This window comes from Papio anubis, chromosome 3 (assembly GCF_008728515.1).
Source record: "Papio anubis isolate 15944 chromosome 3, Panubis1.0, whole genome shotgun sequence".
Lineage (NCBI taxonomy): Eukaryota > Metazoa > Chordata > Mammalia > Primates > Cercopithecidae > Papio > Papio anubis.
The window spans coordinates 144,466,762-144,481,701 of NC_044978.1; the positions used below are offsets into that span (position 1 = coordinate 144,466,762).

General features: G+C 39.0%; 1 protein-coding gene across 2 annotated transcripts in view; it reads right to left on the reverse strand.

Annotated features, from left to right (window-relative positions):
* SLC30A9 (solute carrier family 30 member 9) overlaps positions 1 to 14,940 on the reverse strand; it is a 107,566-nt gene that overhangs the window by 37,442 nt on the left and 55,184 nt on the right. For both annotated transcript variants that reach the window (XM_017958663.3, XM_003898625.5), the window contains exons 8-9: positions 12,579 to 12,646; positions 2,447 to 2,549 (exon numbers count right to left, since the gene is read on the reverse strand). In XM_017958663.3, the coding sequence (XP_017814152.1) occupies positions 2,447 to 2,549; positions 12,579 to 12,646 (171 nt within the window). The remainder of the gene's footprint in view (positions 1 to 2,446; positions 2,550 to 12,578; positions 12,647 to 14,940) is intronic.

The window sequence follows — 14,940 nt, forward strand, 5'->3', positions numbered from 1 at the left end:
TCTGTTTTCATGAGGAATAACTGGTCTGTAGGGTTTTTTTCTCTCGTAATGACTTTGTAAAATTTTGGGATCAGGGCCTCATTAAAGCAGTAGAAAACATTTCATTCTCTATTTCTGAAAGCCTGTGTACTCAGTATTGTTTCTTCCCCAAATGCTTGATAGAATACTCTTGATACTGTTACATAGGTTACTGAGGCTTCTTCCATTGTTTTCAATCTTTTTTGTCTATGGCTTTAGTAAGAATGTTTTCTGCTGTTACATACTCAGGTTCACTGACTTTTACCTGCAGTGTCTAATCTGCTGTTAATTCTATACAGTGAATTTTTCATATCAGACTTTTTTTTTTAGCTCTACAAGTTTCATTTGGCTTATTTTTCATACCTTTGATTTCTCATGTTCATATTTTCCTTTCAATACATAACTGTACTTGAAGTAGCTGTTTAATATCCTTGTCTGCTAATTCTATCATCTGTTAAGCCTGCTTATGACTGACTTTTCTCCTGGTTATGAGTCAAATTTTCCTGCTTCTTATACTGGCTATTAGTCTTTTTATTGGATGCTAAACACTGTGTGTGAATGTTATACTGAGTGTTTGGATTTTGCTGCCTTTATTAAAGAATGTGAGGCTTTGTCCTGGCAAGTGATTAAATTATTTCAAGATTGGCTTGATCCTTTAGAACTTTTAGGAAGATTTGTTAGGGAGGGTTCTAGAACAGCCTTTATATTAAGAATAATTTAGCCCTACTCCTAAGGCGAGCCTTCTACTGGCCTGGATAATGAGAACTCTCTTACCTCAGCTAGTCAGAACTTGAATGTATCCTAGCTGTGTGTGAGCACTGGGAATTGGTCAATTACTGCTCCCTGCTGGTTCTCTGCCAAGATTCATGCTCACATCTTAGACATGTGTAACTTAACATTCAGCAAACATTCAATTCAAGGAAATCCCTATGTAGACCTCTATAGCTTTTTGTCTTTGTAGCTCCCTCCTCTGTGGAACTCTGCCTTGTAAGTTCTAGCCACCTCAGATGCCCTGAACACTGATTTCTGTCTTCTCAACTCAATGAGACTGTTATTTCCCATCCTGCTCCACTATCCCAAATATGCCTTCAAGCAAAAAGCCACAGAGATCATAGAGTTCAAGTAATTTGTTTCTTATCTCTCAGGGATCATGGTCTTATGTTGCTATTGTCCAATATACTGTCTAATTTTTTAGTTGTTTATGGCAAAAGATTAAATTCAATTCCTGTTAGTCTGTCATGGGTGAAAGCAGAAGTTCTGAACATAATATTTTGCAACTTTTTACTCAATTTATTATGGTTATTATTCCAGGTCAGTACACAGATATCTACTACATTCTTTTTAAATGCCTGAATAGCATAGAGTATGAACACTTAAACATTGTCTTCAACGTTTGAAATAAAAACTAATATTGAAACTAGTAACATCATACATATCTCCTTGCCATATGGACAAATATTTCTGTATTTCAACTTTCCTCGATAAGCTTACAAGAAAACAGAGATTATAAGTTATATATCTCCCCCTATCCCCTCTCCTCCCACCGCATGCCACAGTTGAATGGTAAAATTTTATAGAGACGGTATGCATTAAGTATATATTGAGTATAAAAATTAAGTTCAAGGTAAATACTTAGTACTAATGGCAAATGCTTGTCTTCTTTCCTTACTTTTATGAAGGGTTTTAATCCATCTGATTTGACAGTGAGTGAGACAAGTTCTCAGGCTTAATTTTTAATTAATATTGCTCTCCTTGCTCCTTATCTTCATATTATTTTTATCCTTGTCTTAAATATTCCTATTTTATCTGTGTCTTTCATTGAAGTTCTCCCAAATCTATTTTTATATAACAGGATTAAAAATAAGTAAATATTGAAAAGGTATCTTCTTAATATACCACTCTCTTTAAAATGTAATAGTGATGCACACACAGAAATTTTTATTATATTCTTACAAAAGGTTTGGGTTTCTAGTTTTCAAAATTTGGGCCACAAGGGGTTTAAATGGTACTTTAATTTTATTAATACAAAAACTTTTCTCCATTTGCAAAGCCAAGGAAAGTAATTCAAATTATGAATCTAATGTGAAAGCATTTTAACCGATTACATATGATTTTACATCTTTATTCCAAAAGCTTAAATTCATGGACTATTACAGTCATTGAGAACTCATATTCAGAGACCAGATTTCTGCTCAGTGACTGATAATGTTATACTTCACATTCCATTGTCAGAGGTTCTTAAAGCATAACAACCTGCTTTAAAATACTATGATTAAATTTCTATGCACTTCGTTGCTGAAAAGTAAACTTTTATTTTCTCCCACCAGCCAACTACTGGAATCATTCAGTTTTAAAATAGATCAACTTTTAGATTAAAGCCTAAAACTATTACTTCAAAATTGATTTATAAAAAAGCTTTAGTCCTCACCTGATTACAAGTATCAGATAATGAGTGTATGGCTTCTGAGAACATACTTGCTGAACCAGTATAAATCCAGGCAAGAAATTTAAAGAAGCAGTTTAATCCATTGCTAGAAGAGAAAGATAAAACAATTTAGCATAGGTTTGGATAAAAATTTAAGCCAAAAGCATACTCAATCGGCTGTATATACCTCTATACTAGATTCTGTCGAAAGTAAAATGAGGCTAAGCACAGTGGCTCACACCTATAATGCCAACATTTTGAGAGGCTGAGGTGGGAGGATGGCTTGAGGACAGGAGTTCAAGACCAGGCTGGGCAACAAAGTAAGACCCCATCTCTATTAAATTTTTTTTAAAAACTTAGTCTGGTGTGGTGGTACACGCCTGTAGTTCTATCTACTCGGGAGGCTGAGTTGGGAAGATCATCTGAGCCCAGGAGTTCGAGGCTATACTACACTCCAGCCTAGGCAACAGAGTGAGACCCTGTCTCTAAAAAACAACAACAACTGCAACAAAAACGAGTACAATTAAAAGAATCCCTAGCCTTAAAAAACTTTCTGTTTAGGTAGCAAGAGTAAAAATTTGAAAAAATATAAATTATGTACTGTTAAGAGGCATGCTATGTGTAAACAAATTACTTAAGTGTACTTTGAAGACTGGTGAGAAAAGAGGGTCTTCTATATTTCGACAAGATAAAATTTAAAAGACAATTATGTGTTTTAGGTAGATAAAAGCAGATCTGCACCTGATACTGTCCAGTGGGCCAGTGTCAAAGGCAAGATTTCAGTGAAAGTCTGTTTACTTAAGGGGGCAGATGCCAGAGGTGACTCTAAGCAGTCTCAGAGTCATACTAGAAGAAGCTAGATGCCACAATAAACACAGTTAACTCTGAGGAAGCTAGCTGCTCAGATACCAACAGTAATGACTAATATGATTTATCTCAGACATTATGCTAGTGAGTTACCATGTTATATTACAAGTCTGTTATACAAATATTAACACCCCCATTTTATAAATGAGAGAACTGTATGTCCCCTTTTAGCTACCCTTTTCCCGTCTCCTCCACCTCAGATAACTTCTTAAAAACATCATATTTATTCTAGCTGTCAGTCTTCATCTTGTCAATGCCACCTACCATTCCATACTACTAAATTCCTGGAAACATTTTAGTATTTCTCTTAACTTCCTGGGAGCATCTGACACTATTTTCTTCTTTTCTAAAACAATGTTTATTTATTTTATTTATTTTTTAAATTTATAATTTAAGTTTTGGGATACCTGTGCAGAATGTGCAGGTTTGTTAAACAGGTATACATGTGCCATGGTGGTTTGCTGCACCCATCAGCCCGTCATCTACATTAGGTATTTCTCCTAATGCTATCCCTCCCCTAGCCACCCACTCCCCAATAAGCCCCAGTGTGTGATATTCCCCTCACTGTGCCCATGTGTTCTCATTGTTCAACTCCCACTTACGAGTGAGAACATGTGGTGTTTGGTTTTCTGTTCTTGTTTTAGTTTCCTGAGAACGATGGTTTCCAGCTTCATCCATGTCCCTACAAAGGACATGAACTCATCCTTTTTTATGGCTGCATATTATCCCATGGTGTATATGTGCCACATTTTCTTTATCCAATCTATCATTGATGGGCATCTAGGTTGGCTCCAAGTCTGCTAGTGTGAATAGTGCTGCAATAAACATACATGTGCATGTGTCTTTATAGTAGAATGGGACTGCTGGATCAAATGGTATTTCCGGTTCTAGATCCTGGAGGAATCGCCACGCTGTCTTCCACAATGGTTGAACTAATTTACACTCTCGCCAACATTGTAAAAGTTTTCCTACTTCTCCACACCCTCTCCAGCATCTGCTGTTTCCTGACTTTTTAATGATCGCCATTCTAACTGGCGTGAGATAGAATCTCATTGTGGTTTTGATTTGCATTTCTCTAATGACCAGTGATGATGAGCATTTTTTCATGTTTGTTGGCTGCATAAATATCTTTTTTGAGAAGTGTCTGTTCATATACTTCACCCACTTTTTGATGCGGTTGTTTGTTATTTTTTCTTGTAAATTTGTTTAAGTTCCTTATTAATTCTAGATATTAGCCCTTTGTCAGATGGACAGATGGCAAAAATTCTCTCCCGTTCTATAGGTTGCCTGTTCTGTTCACTCCGATAATAGTTTATTTTGCTGTGCAGAAGCTCTTTAGTTTAATTAAATCCCATTTGTTAATTTTGGCTTTTGTTCCCACTGCTTTTGGTGTGTCAATCATGAAGTCTTTGCCCATGCCTATGTCCTGAATGGTATTGTCTAGGTTTTCTTCTAGGGTTTTTATGGTTTTAGGTATTATGTTTAAGTCTTTAATCCATCTTGAGTTAATTTTTGTATAAGGTATAAGGAAGGGGTCCAGTTTCAGTTTTCTGCACATGGCTTGCCAGTTTTCCCAACACCATTTATTAAATAGGGAATCCTTTCCCCATTGCTTTTGTCAGGTTTGTCAAAGACTGGATGGTTGTAGATGTTCAGCATTATGTCTGAGGCCTCGGTTCTGTTACATTGGTCTATATATCTGTTTTGATATTGGTACCATGCTCTTTTGGTTACGGTAGCCTTGTAGCATAGTTTGAAGTCAGGTAGCGTGATGCCTCCAGCTTTGTGCTTTCGGCTTAGGATTGTCTTGGTTATACAGGCTCTTTTTTGGTTCCACATAAAATTTAAAGTAGTTTTTTTCTATTCTGTGAAGAAAGTCAATGGTAGCTTGATGGGGATAGCATTGATTCCATTAATTACTTTGGGCAGTATGGCCATTTTCATGATATTGATTCTTCCTATCCATAAGCATGGAATGTTTTTCCATTTCTTTGTGTCCTCTCTTATTCCCTTGAGCAGTGGTTTGTAGTTCTCCTTGAAGAGGTCCTTCACATCCCTTGTAAGTTGGATTCCTAGGTATTTTACTCTCTTTGTAGCAACTGTGAATCGGAGTTCACTCATGATTTGGCTCTCTGTTGGCCTATTATTGGTATATAGGAATGCTTTTGAGTTTTGCACATTGATATTGTATCCTGAGACTTTGCTGAAGTTGCTTATCAGCTTAAGGAGATTCTGGGCTGAAATGATGGGGTTTTCTAAATATACAATCATGTCATCTGCAAACAGAGACAACTTGACTTCCTCTCTTCCTATATGAATACTCTTTATTTCTCTTGCCTGATTGCCCTGGCCAAAGCTTCCTATACTATGTTGAACAGGAGTGGTAAGAGAGGGCATCCTTGTCTTGTGCCAGTTTTCAAAGGGAATGCTTCCAGCTATTGCTCATTCAGTATGATATTGGCTGTGGGTTTGTCATAAATAGCTCTTATTATTTTGAGACATGTTCCACCAATACCTAGTTTAAGATGAGAATTTTTAGCATGAGGCGGTGTTGAATTTTATCGAAGGCCTTTTCTGCATCTATTGAGATAATCATGTGGTTTTTGTAATTGGTTCTCTCTTAGTAATGGATTACATTTATTATTCTGCAAATGTTGAACCAGTCTTGCATTCCAGGGATGAAGCCAACTTGATGGTGGTGGAAAAGCTTTTTGATGTGCTGCTGGATTTGCTTTCCCAGTATTTTATTGAGGATTTCTGCATCGATGTTCATCAAGGATATTGGCCTGAAATTTTCTTTTTTTGTTGTGTCTCTGCCAGGTTTTGGTATCTGGATGATGCTGGCCTCATAAAATGAGTTGAGGAGGAGTCCCTCTTTTCCTATTGTTTGGAATAGTTTCAGAAGGAATGGTACAGCATCTCTTTGTACCTCTGGTAGAATATGGCTGTGAATCCGTCTGGTCCTGGGCTTTCTGCTTTTCAGTTGATAGGCTATTTATTACTGCCTCAATTTCAGAACTTGTTATTTGTCTATTCAGGGATTCAACTTCTTCCTGGTTTAGTCTTGGGAGAGTGTGTGTGTCCAGGAATTTATCCATTTCTTCTAGATCTTCTAGTTTATTTGTGTAGAGGTGTTTACAGTATTCTCGATGGTAGTTTGTATTTCTGTGGGATCAGTGGTGACATCCCCTTTATCACTTTTCATTGTTGTCTATTTGATTCTCCTCTCTTTTCTTTTTTATTAGTCTGGCTAATGGTCCATCTATTTTGTTAATCTTTTCAAAAAATCAGCTCCTGGATTCACTGATTTTTTAAAGGGTTTTTTGTGTCTCTATCTCCTTCAATTCTGCTCTGATCTTAGTTATTTCTTGTCTTCTGCTAGCTTTTGAATTTGTTTATTCTTGTTTCTCTAGTTCTTTTCATTGTGATGTTAGGGTGTTGATTTTAGATCTTTCCCACTTTCTCCTGTGGGTATTTAGTGCTATAAATTCTCCTCTAAACACTGCTTTAGCTATGTCCCAAAGATTCTGGTACACTGTGTCTTTGTTCTCATTGGTGTCAAGGAACTTATTTATTTCTGTCTTAATTTAGTTATTTACCCAGTAGTCATTCAGGAGCAGGTTGTTCAGTTTTGATGCAGTTGTGTGGTTTTCAGTGACTTTCTTAATCCTGAGTTCTCATTTGATTGCACTATGGTCTGAGAGACTGTTTGTTTTGATTTCTGTTCTTTTGCTTTGCTGAGGAGTGTTTTACATCCAATTATGTGGTCAATATTAGAATATGAGTGACGTGGTGCTGAGAAGAATGTAAATTCTGTTGACTTGGGGCGGAGAGTTCTGTAGATGTCTATTAGGTCCGCTTGGTCCAGAGCTGAGTTCAAGTCCCAAATATCCTTGTTAATTTTGTCTTGTTGGTCCATCTAATATTGACAATGGGTGGCGGTTAAAGTCTCCCACTACTACTGTGTGGGAGTCTAAGTCTCTTTATATAGGTCTGTAAGAACTCGCTTTATGAATCTGGGTGCTCCTGTATTGGATGCATATATATGTAGGATAGTTAGCTCTTCTTGTTGCACTGATCCCTTTACAACTATGTAATGACCTTTGTCTTTTTTGATCTTCGTTGGCTTAAAATCTGTTTTATCAGACACTAGGATTGCAACCCTCCTTTTTTTTTTTTTTTTGCGCTTTCCATTTGCTTGGTAAATATTCCTGAATCCCTTTATTTTGAGCCTATGGGTGTCTCTGCACGTCAGATGGGTCTCCTGCATACAGCACACCAATGGGTCTTGACTCTTTATCCAATTTGCCAGTCTGTGTCTTTTAACTGGGGCATTTAGCCCTTTTCTATTTAAGATTAATATTATTATGTGTGAATTTGATCCTGTCATTATGATGCTAGCTGGTTATTTTGCTCATTAGTTGATGCAGTTTCTTTACAGTGTCGATGGTCTTCACAATTTGATATGTTTTTGCAGTGGCTGGTACCAATTTTTCCTTTCCATATTTAGTACTTCCCTTCAGAAGCTCTTGTAAGGCAGGACTGGTGGTTATAAAATCTCTCAACATTTGCTTGTCTGTAAAAGATTTTTCTTCTCCTTCGCTTATGAAGCTTAGTTTTGGCTAGATATGAAATTCTGGGTTAAAAATTCTTTTCTTTAAGAATGTTGAATATTGGCCCCCACTCTCTTCTGGCTTGTAGGATTTCTGCACAGAGATCTGCTGTTAGTCTGGTGGGCTTCCCTTTGTGGAAAACCCGACCTTTCTTTCTGGCTGCCCTTAACATTTTTTCCTTCATTTCAACCTTAATGAATCTGATGATTATGTGACTTGAGGTTGCTCTTCTCGAGGACTGGCTTTGTGGTGTTCTCTGTATTTCCTGAATTTGAATGTCTGCCTGTCTTGCTAGGTTGGGGAAGTTCTCCTGGATAATCTCCTGAAGAGTGTTTTCCAACTTGGTTCCATTCTCCCGGTCACTTTCACATACACCAACCAAACGTAGGTTTTGTCTTTTCACATATTCCCATATTTCTTGTAGGTTTTGTTCATTCTTCTTCATTTTCTTCTCTAATCTTATCTTCATGCTTTATTTCATTAAGTTGATCTTCAATCTCTTATATCCTTTCTTCCGCTTGATTGATTTGACTATTGGTACTTGTGCATGCTTCACAAAGTTCTTGTGCAGTGTTTTTCGGCCTATCAGGTCATTTATGTTCTTCTCTAACCAGTTATTCTAGTTAGCAATTTCTCTACCCTTTTTCAAGGTTCTTAGCTTTCTTGCGTTGAGTTGGAACATGCTCCTTTAGCTTGGAGGAGTTTGTTATTACCCACTTTCTGAAGCCTACTTCTGTCAATTCATCAAACTCATTCTCCGTCCGATTTTGTTCCCTTGCTGGTGAGGAGTTGTGATCCTTTGGAGGAGAAGAGACATTCTGGTTTTTGGAATTTTCAGCCTTTTTGCACTGTTTTTTCCTCATCTTCGTGGATTTATCTAACTTTGGTCTTTGATGTTGGTGACATTCAGATGGGGTTTTTGTGTGGACATCCTTTTTGTTGAGGTTGATGCTACTCCTTTATGTTTGTTAGTTTTCTTTCTAATAGGCCCCTCTGCTGCAGGTCTGCTGGAGTTTGCTGGAGGTCCACTACAGACCCTGTTTGCCTAGGTATCAACAGCAGAGGCTGCAGAACAGCAAAGATTGCTGCCTGTTCCTTCCTCTGGAAACTTCATCCCAGATAGGCACCCACCAGATGACAGCCGGAGCTCTCCTGTACGAGGGGTCTGTTGACCCCTGCTGGGAGGTGTCTCCCCATCAGGAGGCATGGGGGTCAGGGACCCACTTGAGGAGGCAGTCTGTCCCTTAGCAGAGCTCAAGCGCTGTGCTGGGATATCCACTGCTCTCTTCAGAGCCAGCAGGCAGGAACGTTTAAGTCTGCTGCCACAGTCGCTCCTACCCCCAAGTTTTCTGTCCCAGAGAGATGGGAGTTTTATCTATAAGCCCCTGACTGGGGCTGCTGGGCCTTTCTTTCAGAGATGCCCTGCCCAGAGAGGAGGAATCTAGAGAGGCAGTCTGGCTACAGCAACTTTGCCGAGCTCTGGTCGGCTCTGTACAGTTTGAACTTCCTGATGGCTTTGTTTACACTGTGAGGGGAAAATCGCCTACTCAAGCCTCAGTAATGGTGGCCTCCAAACCCCCACCCCTGCTCCACCAAACTCAAGCATCCCATGTCAACTTCAGACTGCTGTGCTGGCAGCCAGAATTTCAAGCCAGTGGATCTTAGCTTTCTGGGCTCCGTGGGTGTGGGGTCTGCTGAACTAGACCACTTGGCTCCCTGGTTTCAGCCCCCTTTCCAAGGGAGTAAAAGGTTCTGTCTCTCTGGTATTCCAGGCACCACTGGAATATTACAAAAACTAGTCTAGCTAGCTTGGTGTCTGCCCAAATGGCCGCCCAGTTTTGTGCTTGAAACCCAAGGCCCTGGTGGTGTAGGCACCTGAGGCAATCTCCTGGTCTTCAGGTTGTGAAGACCATGCATGGGAAAAGTGTAGTATCTGGGCTGGAACGCACAGTTCCTCACGGCACAGTCCCTCATGGCTTCCCTTGGCTAAGGGAGGGGGTTCCCTGACCCCTTGCGCTTCCCTGGTGAGGCAACACCCCACCCTGCTTCAGGTCACCCTCCGTGGGCTGCACCCACTGTCTGACCAGTCCCAATGAGATGAGCCAGGTACCTCAGTTGGAAATGCAGAAGTTACCCACCTTCTGCATGGATCTTGCTGGGAGATGTAGACAGGAACTGTTCCTATCCAGCCATCTTGCCAGACACCCCCCGGCTGGCTATGTATTTTATTTTTTAAAGACAGGGTCTTGTTCTTGCCCACGTTGGAGTGCAGTGGTGTAATCACAGATTACCGTAGCCTTAAACTCCTGGGCTCAAATGATTCTCCTGCTTCAGCTTCCTGAGTAGGTCTACAGGCGCACATCACCCACCATGCCCAGCTAATTAAAAAAAAATTTTGTAGGTACAAGATCTCACTATGTTGCCCATGGTGGTCTTAAACTCCTGAACTCAAGTAATCCTCCTGCCTCAGCCTCCCAAAGCCTGGGATTCCAGGTGCGAGCCTGTACCAGGCCTGCTATTTTCTTAAAACATGCGCGCCTGTGGTCCCAGCTACTCGGGAGGCTGAGGCAGGAGAATTACTTGAACCTGGGAGGTGGAGGTTGCAGTGAGCCGAGATTGCGCCACTGCACTCCAGCCTGGTGACAGAGTAAGACTCCGTCTCACACACACACACACACAAAAACAAACACTGTCTTCCCTTGGCTTTCATGACACTCCTTGACATGGTTTGGCTCTGTGTCCCCCAGAAAATCTCATCTTGTAGCTCCTATAATTCCCACATGTTTTGGGAGGGACCCAGTGGGAGATGACTGAAGCATGAGGGTGGGTCTTTCCAGTGCTGTTCTCATGATAGTGAATGAACTCACGAGATGTGATGGTTTTTAAAAATGGGAGTTACCCTGCACAAGCTCTATTTGTCTGCTGCCATCCACGTAAGACACAACTTGCTCCTCTCTGCCTTCCACCATGATTGTGAGGCTTCCCCAGCCACAGGAACTGTAAGTCCAATTAAACCTCTTTCTTTTGTAAATTGCCCCATCTCAGGTATGTCTTTATCAGCAGCATGAAAATGGACTAATACACTCCTGGTTTTCTTTCTACTTTTTTTCCTTACTCCTCCTCAATCTCCTCTGCAGGCACTTTTTCCTCCACCTTTTTCTTAATGTTAACATTCCTCAAGGAATTCTTCCGGAGAGCTTTTTATTCCTCATACTACATATACATACATTCCTTAGGTGATCTTTACTTTTATGGCTTTAATTATACTCTACATACTAAAAACTCTCAACTCCATATCTCTAACCCAGATTTCTCTCCTGAGCTTCAGACCAATATATATTAACAATAATACTTCTTAAGTACATATCTTAGAGCAGGTACTATGTTAAGCACTTTTCACACATACATCCCTCCAATAAGAAAAGCTATAATCACTATCCCTGTATTACTAGTGAAAAGAACCCTGTTGACTCTCTTCACCTGGGTGCCCTAAACACACTACCAGCTCAAATATGAGCTCATCATTTTCTCTGCTCCCACCGTGCTCCTCCTTTCAGTGTTCTCCTCAGTGAATGGTACGTTATTCACACAACTGTACAAGCCAGAAACCTGCTCACTATCCTTGAACATACCTTCAAAGAAGTTGAAGCTGTCCATGTCTATCTGTACCACCACTATTTGTAGTTATGACATCATTATCCCTTGTATTATAAATGCCTTCCTCTAGTTTAGTGTCCCTCCAATCCTTAAAGAATTACATATTATATCTTCATATTTTCAGATCAATGATATCTGATATTTTACATATATATTTAAAAATAAAAGAACTAATGAATTATTGAATGATTTCATACATCCTAAAATAAATTAATCAGAAAAATAGATAAAAGGTGAACAAAACAATAGAAATCAAGAAGATAGAGGGGAAAAGGGGGAGGCAAGGCCAGGCTCAGTGGCTCACACCTGTAATCCCAGCACTTTAGGCTGAGGTGAGCAGACCAAGAGGTCAAGAGATCGAGACCATCCTGGCCAACATGGTGAAACCCCATCTCTACTAAAAATACAAAAATTAGCTGGGCATGATGGCGTGCGCCTGTAATCCTAGCTATTTGGGAGGCTGATGTAGGAGAATGACTTGAACCCGGGAGGCAGAGATTGCAGTGAGTTGAGATTGCACCACCACGCTCCAGTCTGGCGACAGAGCAAGACTCTGTCTCCAAAAGAAAAACAGAGGAGACAAAAATAACAATTATGTTCTTCTGAGATAAGTGGAATAAAGATAATAAGCACAAAGATATTATTCAGTAGCTGTAACCCAGGTTGGTTTAGCTACTCTAAAAATAACCTTGGCCAATCTAACTTCTTTAAAAAAGACTTCTATCAACTCCAATAAAAATAAGAAAGGATTTTCAGGTAGCAACTATTCTTAGATCTAACTACATCAAAAATATACAGAGAATGAGCATGGGTGTCTATATGAATTCATGCTCTTTCCCCATATATTGTCAGTAATAAATACTTATTCAATTTCCTCCTAAAACAAAATAAACCTCAAACTCTATAGCTAGCTACTAGGTAATAAGTTTACATATTCACGGATATACACATTTAAAAGAATATATTCTATTTCACAAAGCTTATTTTTCAGTACTTACATGCAAATTGCAACCATCACCACTTTTCCTGGTCCCTTAAAAAACACTGATGCCGTTCTGGAGCGTGGCTGTAAAAAAATAAAAACTTTTTTTAATATCTCCAAAATTTTGCAGAGAAGCACTATAACTGGTGGCTTTGACAGACCAGAAAAGTTTCCTCTATCAAAACTTCTGAATTACGTTACTTATTTTTCTCTAGAAGTTCTTGTTTAGAAAGTGGAAAGATTAAAACAGACAGCATATCGGGGTCTCTTTCGTAATTCATGCCCTGCCTTCTTCCAGAAAGGATCTGAGTTGGCTATATAAAAACTGGTAATAAAGTAGAAAAATGCACTGAGCTGAAATACATATGCTCTAAGAATGTGTGAAATCAGACACCCCAAATTCTGTATTGACCTGCCTTCAGAGCTAAGTGAAGGAACGACACAGGGATAAACCTTGTCCATGTGGTCTCAACTTTTACTTCGATTTGTAAGCCATAAACTCTAACTATGGGTCTAGATTTCTGAATTATACTGTTTATTGATAACAAACAGAATATATGTTTTATTATAACAAGAATCTATTGTATTCTTTGGTTGAATAGAGAAAAAACTCAATGAAATTATTATGGGAATAACAGAATGCTGCTTAAGGTGAAACATAAGATTTCTTTAGAAGAAAGGTTTGGGAACTCATGGGAGGGGCAAAACAGGGAAAGAAAATGAGATATTTAAGATCAGAATAAGAAATAATAAGAAAAAAAATAAGGAAAAAGATTAACTGGGTTCAAACCACTTTAGTAAAGAAGGCTGCAGCAAAAGGGAAGATGTGTTGGTAGTAACTAGGAATAATGATAAGGCACAAGGACTCTAAGAAGAGAATAAAAATCTGGAAAAACAAGAGATCACAAGGAACCAGGATGCAAAACCCGCTTGGGAAGCATCCTGTAAAAGCTACTCAAAAATTCCATAATCAGGCCGGGTGCAGTGGCTCACGCCTGTAATCCTAGCCAAGAGGGGCAGACTGCTTGAGCTCAGGAGTTTGAGACCAGTTTGGGCAACATGGTAAAACCCCATCTCTACTAAAATACAAAAAAATCAGTCGGGTGTGGTGGTGGGTGCCTGTAATCCCAGCTACTCAGGAGGCTGAGGCATGAGAATCTCTTGAACCCGGGAGGCGGAGGTTGCAGTGAGCCGAGTGGGCAACATAGCAAGACTCTGTCTCAAAAATAAAATAAAATAAATTAAATTAAATATTAAAAAATTCCATAATCAGAGCAATTGGAGAACTGCCCCTTTTTGAAGACCAGGACAGTAAAATGTTAGAAATTAATGAAACTGGATAGCCAATATCTATTTTTTCTATTTTTATATATCTTTGAAAATATTCACAATAAACAAGGTTCTTTAATATTGGTACAAGTGGAGAAAATTTGGATAGATTTCAGAGAGAACTACCAGGAAAAGAAGCATAAATTGTTCAAAGCATTATTGATGCATTTCAAGGTGATACTATTGTGGAGTTAAATATATTAAGCAGAGATAAAGGTACTTCCAATTTTCTGAAGTACTATTCAAGAAACTCATGAATTAGAAATAGAAGGGAAGGCATGGGAAAGTAGAAATATATTGAAGGGAGAATTATTATACAAGAAATTAAGTACCAGAGAGGCAGACCCAGAACATTGTGATTTCATATATCTCACTGGAATTCTCATGAGTTAAGAATATACAAAAACAAGTATCTGGGTCAGAAATAACAAAAAAAAAAAAAAAAAAAAAAAGAACAAGGCATTTAATTTGTGCAAACAGGATTAGTTTAATTTGTGCAAACAGGATTAGCCTTATGTTTCAGAGAGGAAAGCAACCATCTTCAGTGGGAGAACAACCATTCCTTAAGGGAACAGGAGTATAGTAGAGGGAAATGAAATACTAATTTTATCCTAATGTCCCTGCAAAAAAGGTTGTAGTAGCAAAAAAATTCGATTCAAAACATGGAATATTCAAAAGCTGACCAATATTAATCTTCTAAAGGCCTGAAATAACAAGAGATTTCATAAGTCAACCGCTACTATTAGAAAATCTGGTGAGGATGATTCTCCATGTGAAACAGATGTGAAGGCGAGGAGTGAATCTTCCCAGGAGGCAGGTCTCACCAGCATAAGTTATCCCAGCACAAGAGGCAATGGCAGTAGCCCTTTAGGCATGAGAGTGAAAATGCTGGCTCACAAGACATATGAAGGCTCTACCAGAGGAGAGTTCACATCTTCAGGGCAGCACTGGGGTGCCAGAAATGCAGGGATCAAAGGGGAAATGGAAATTAAGAGGTCTTGAAGATAATAAATGGAAAAGGAAAGCATATCAAATAAGATTTGGCTAAA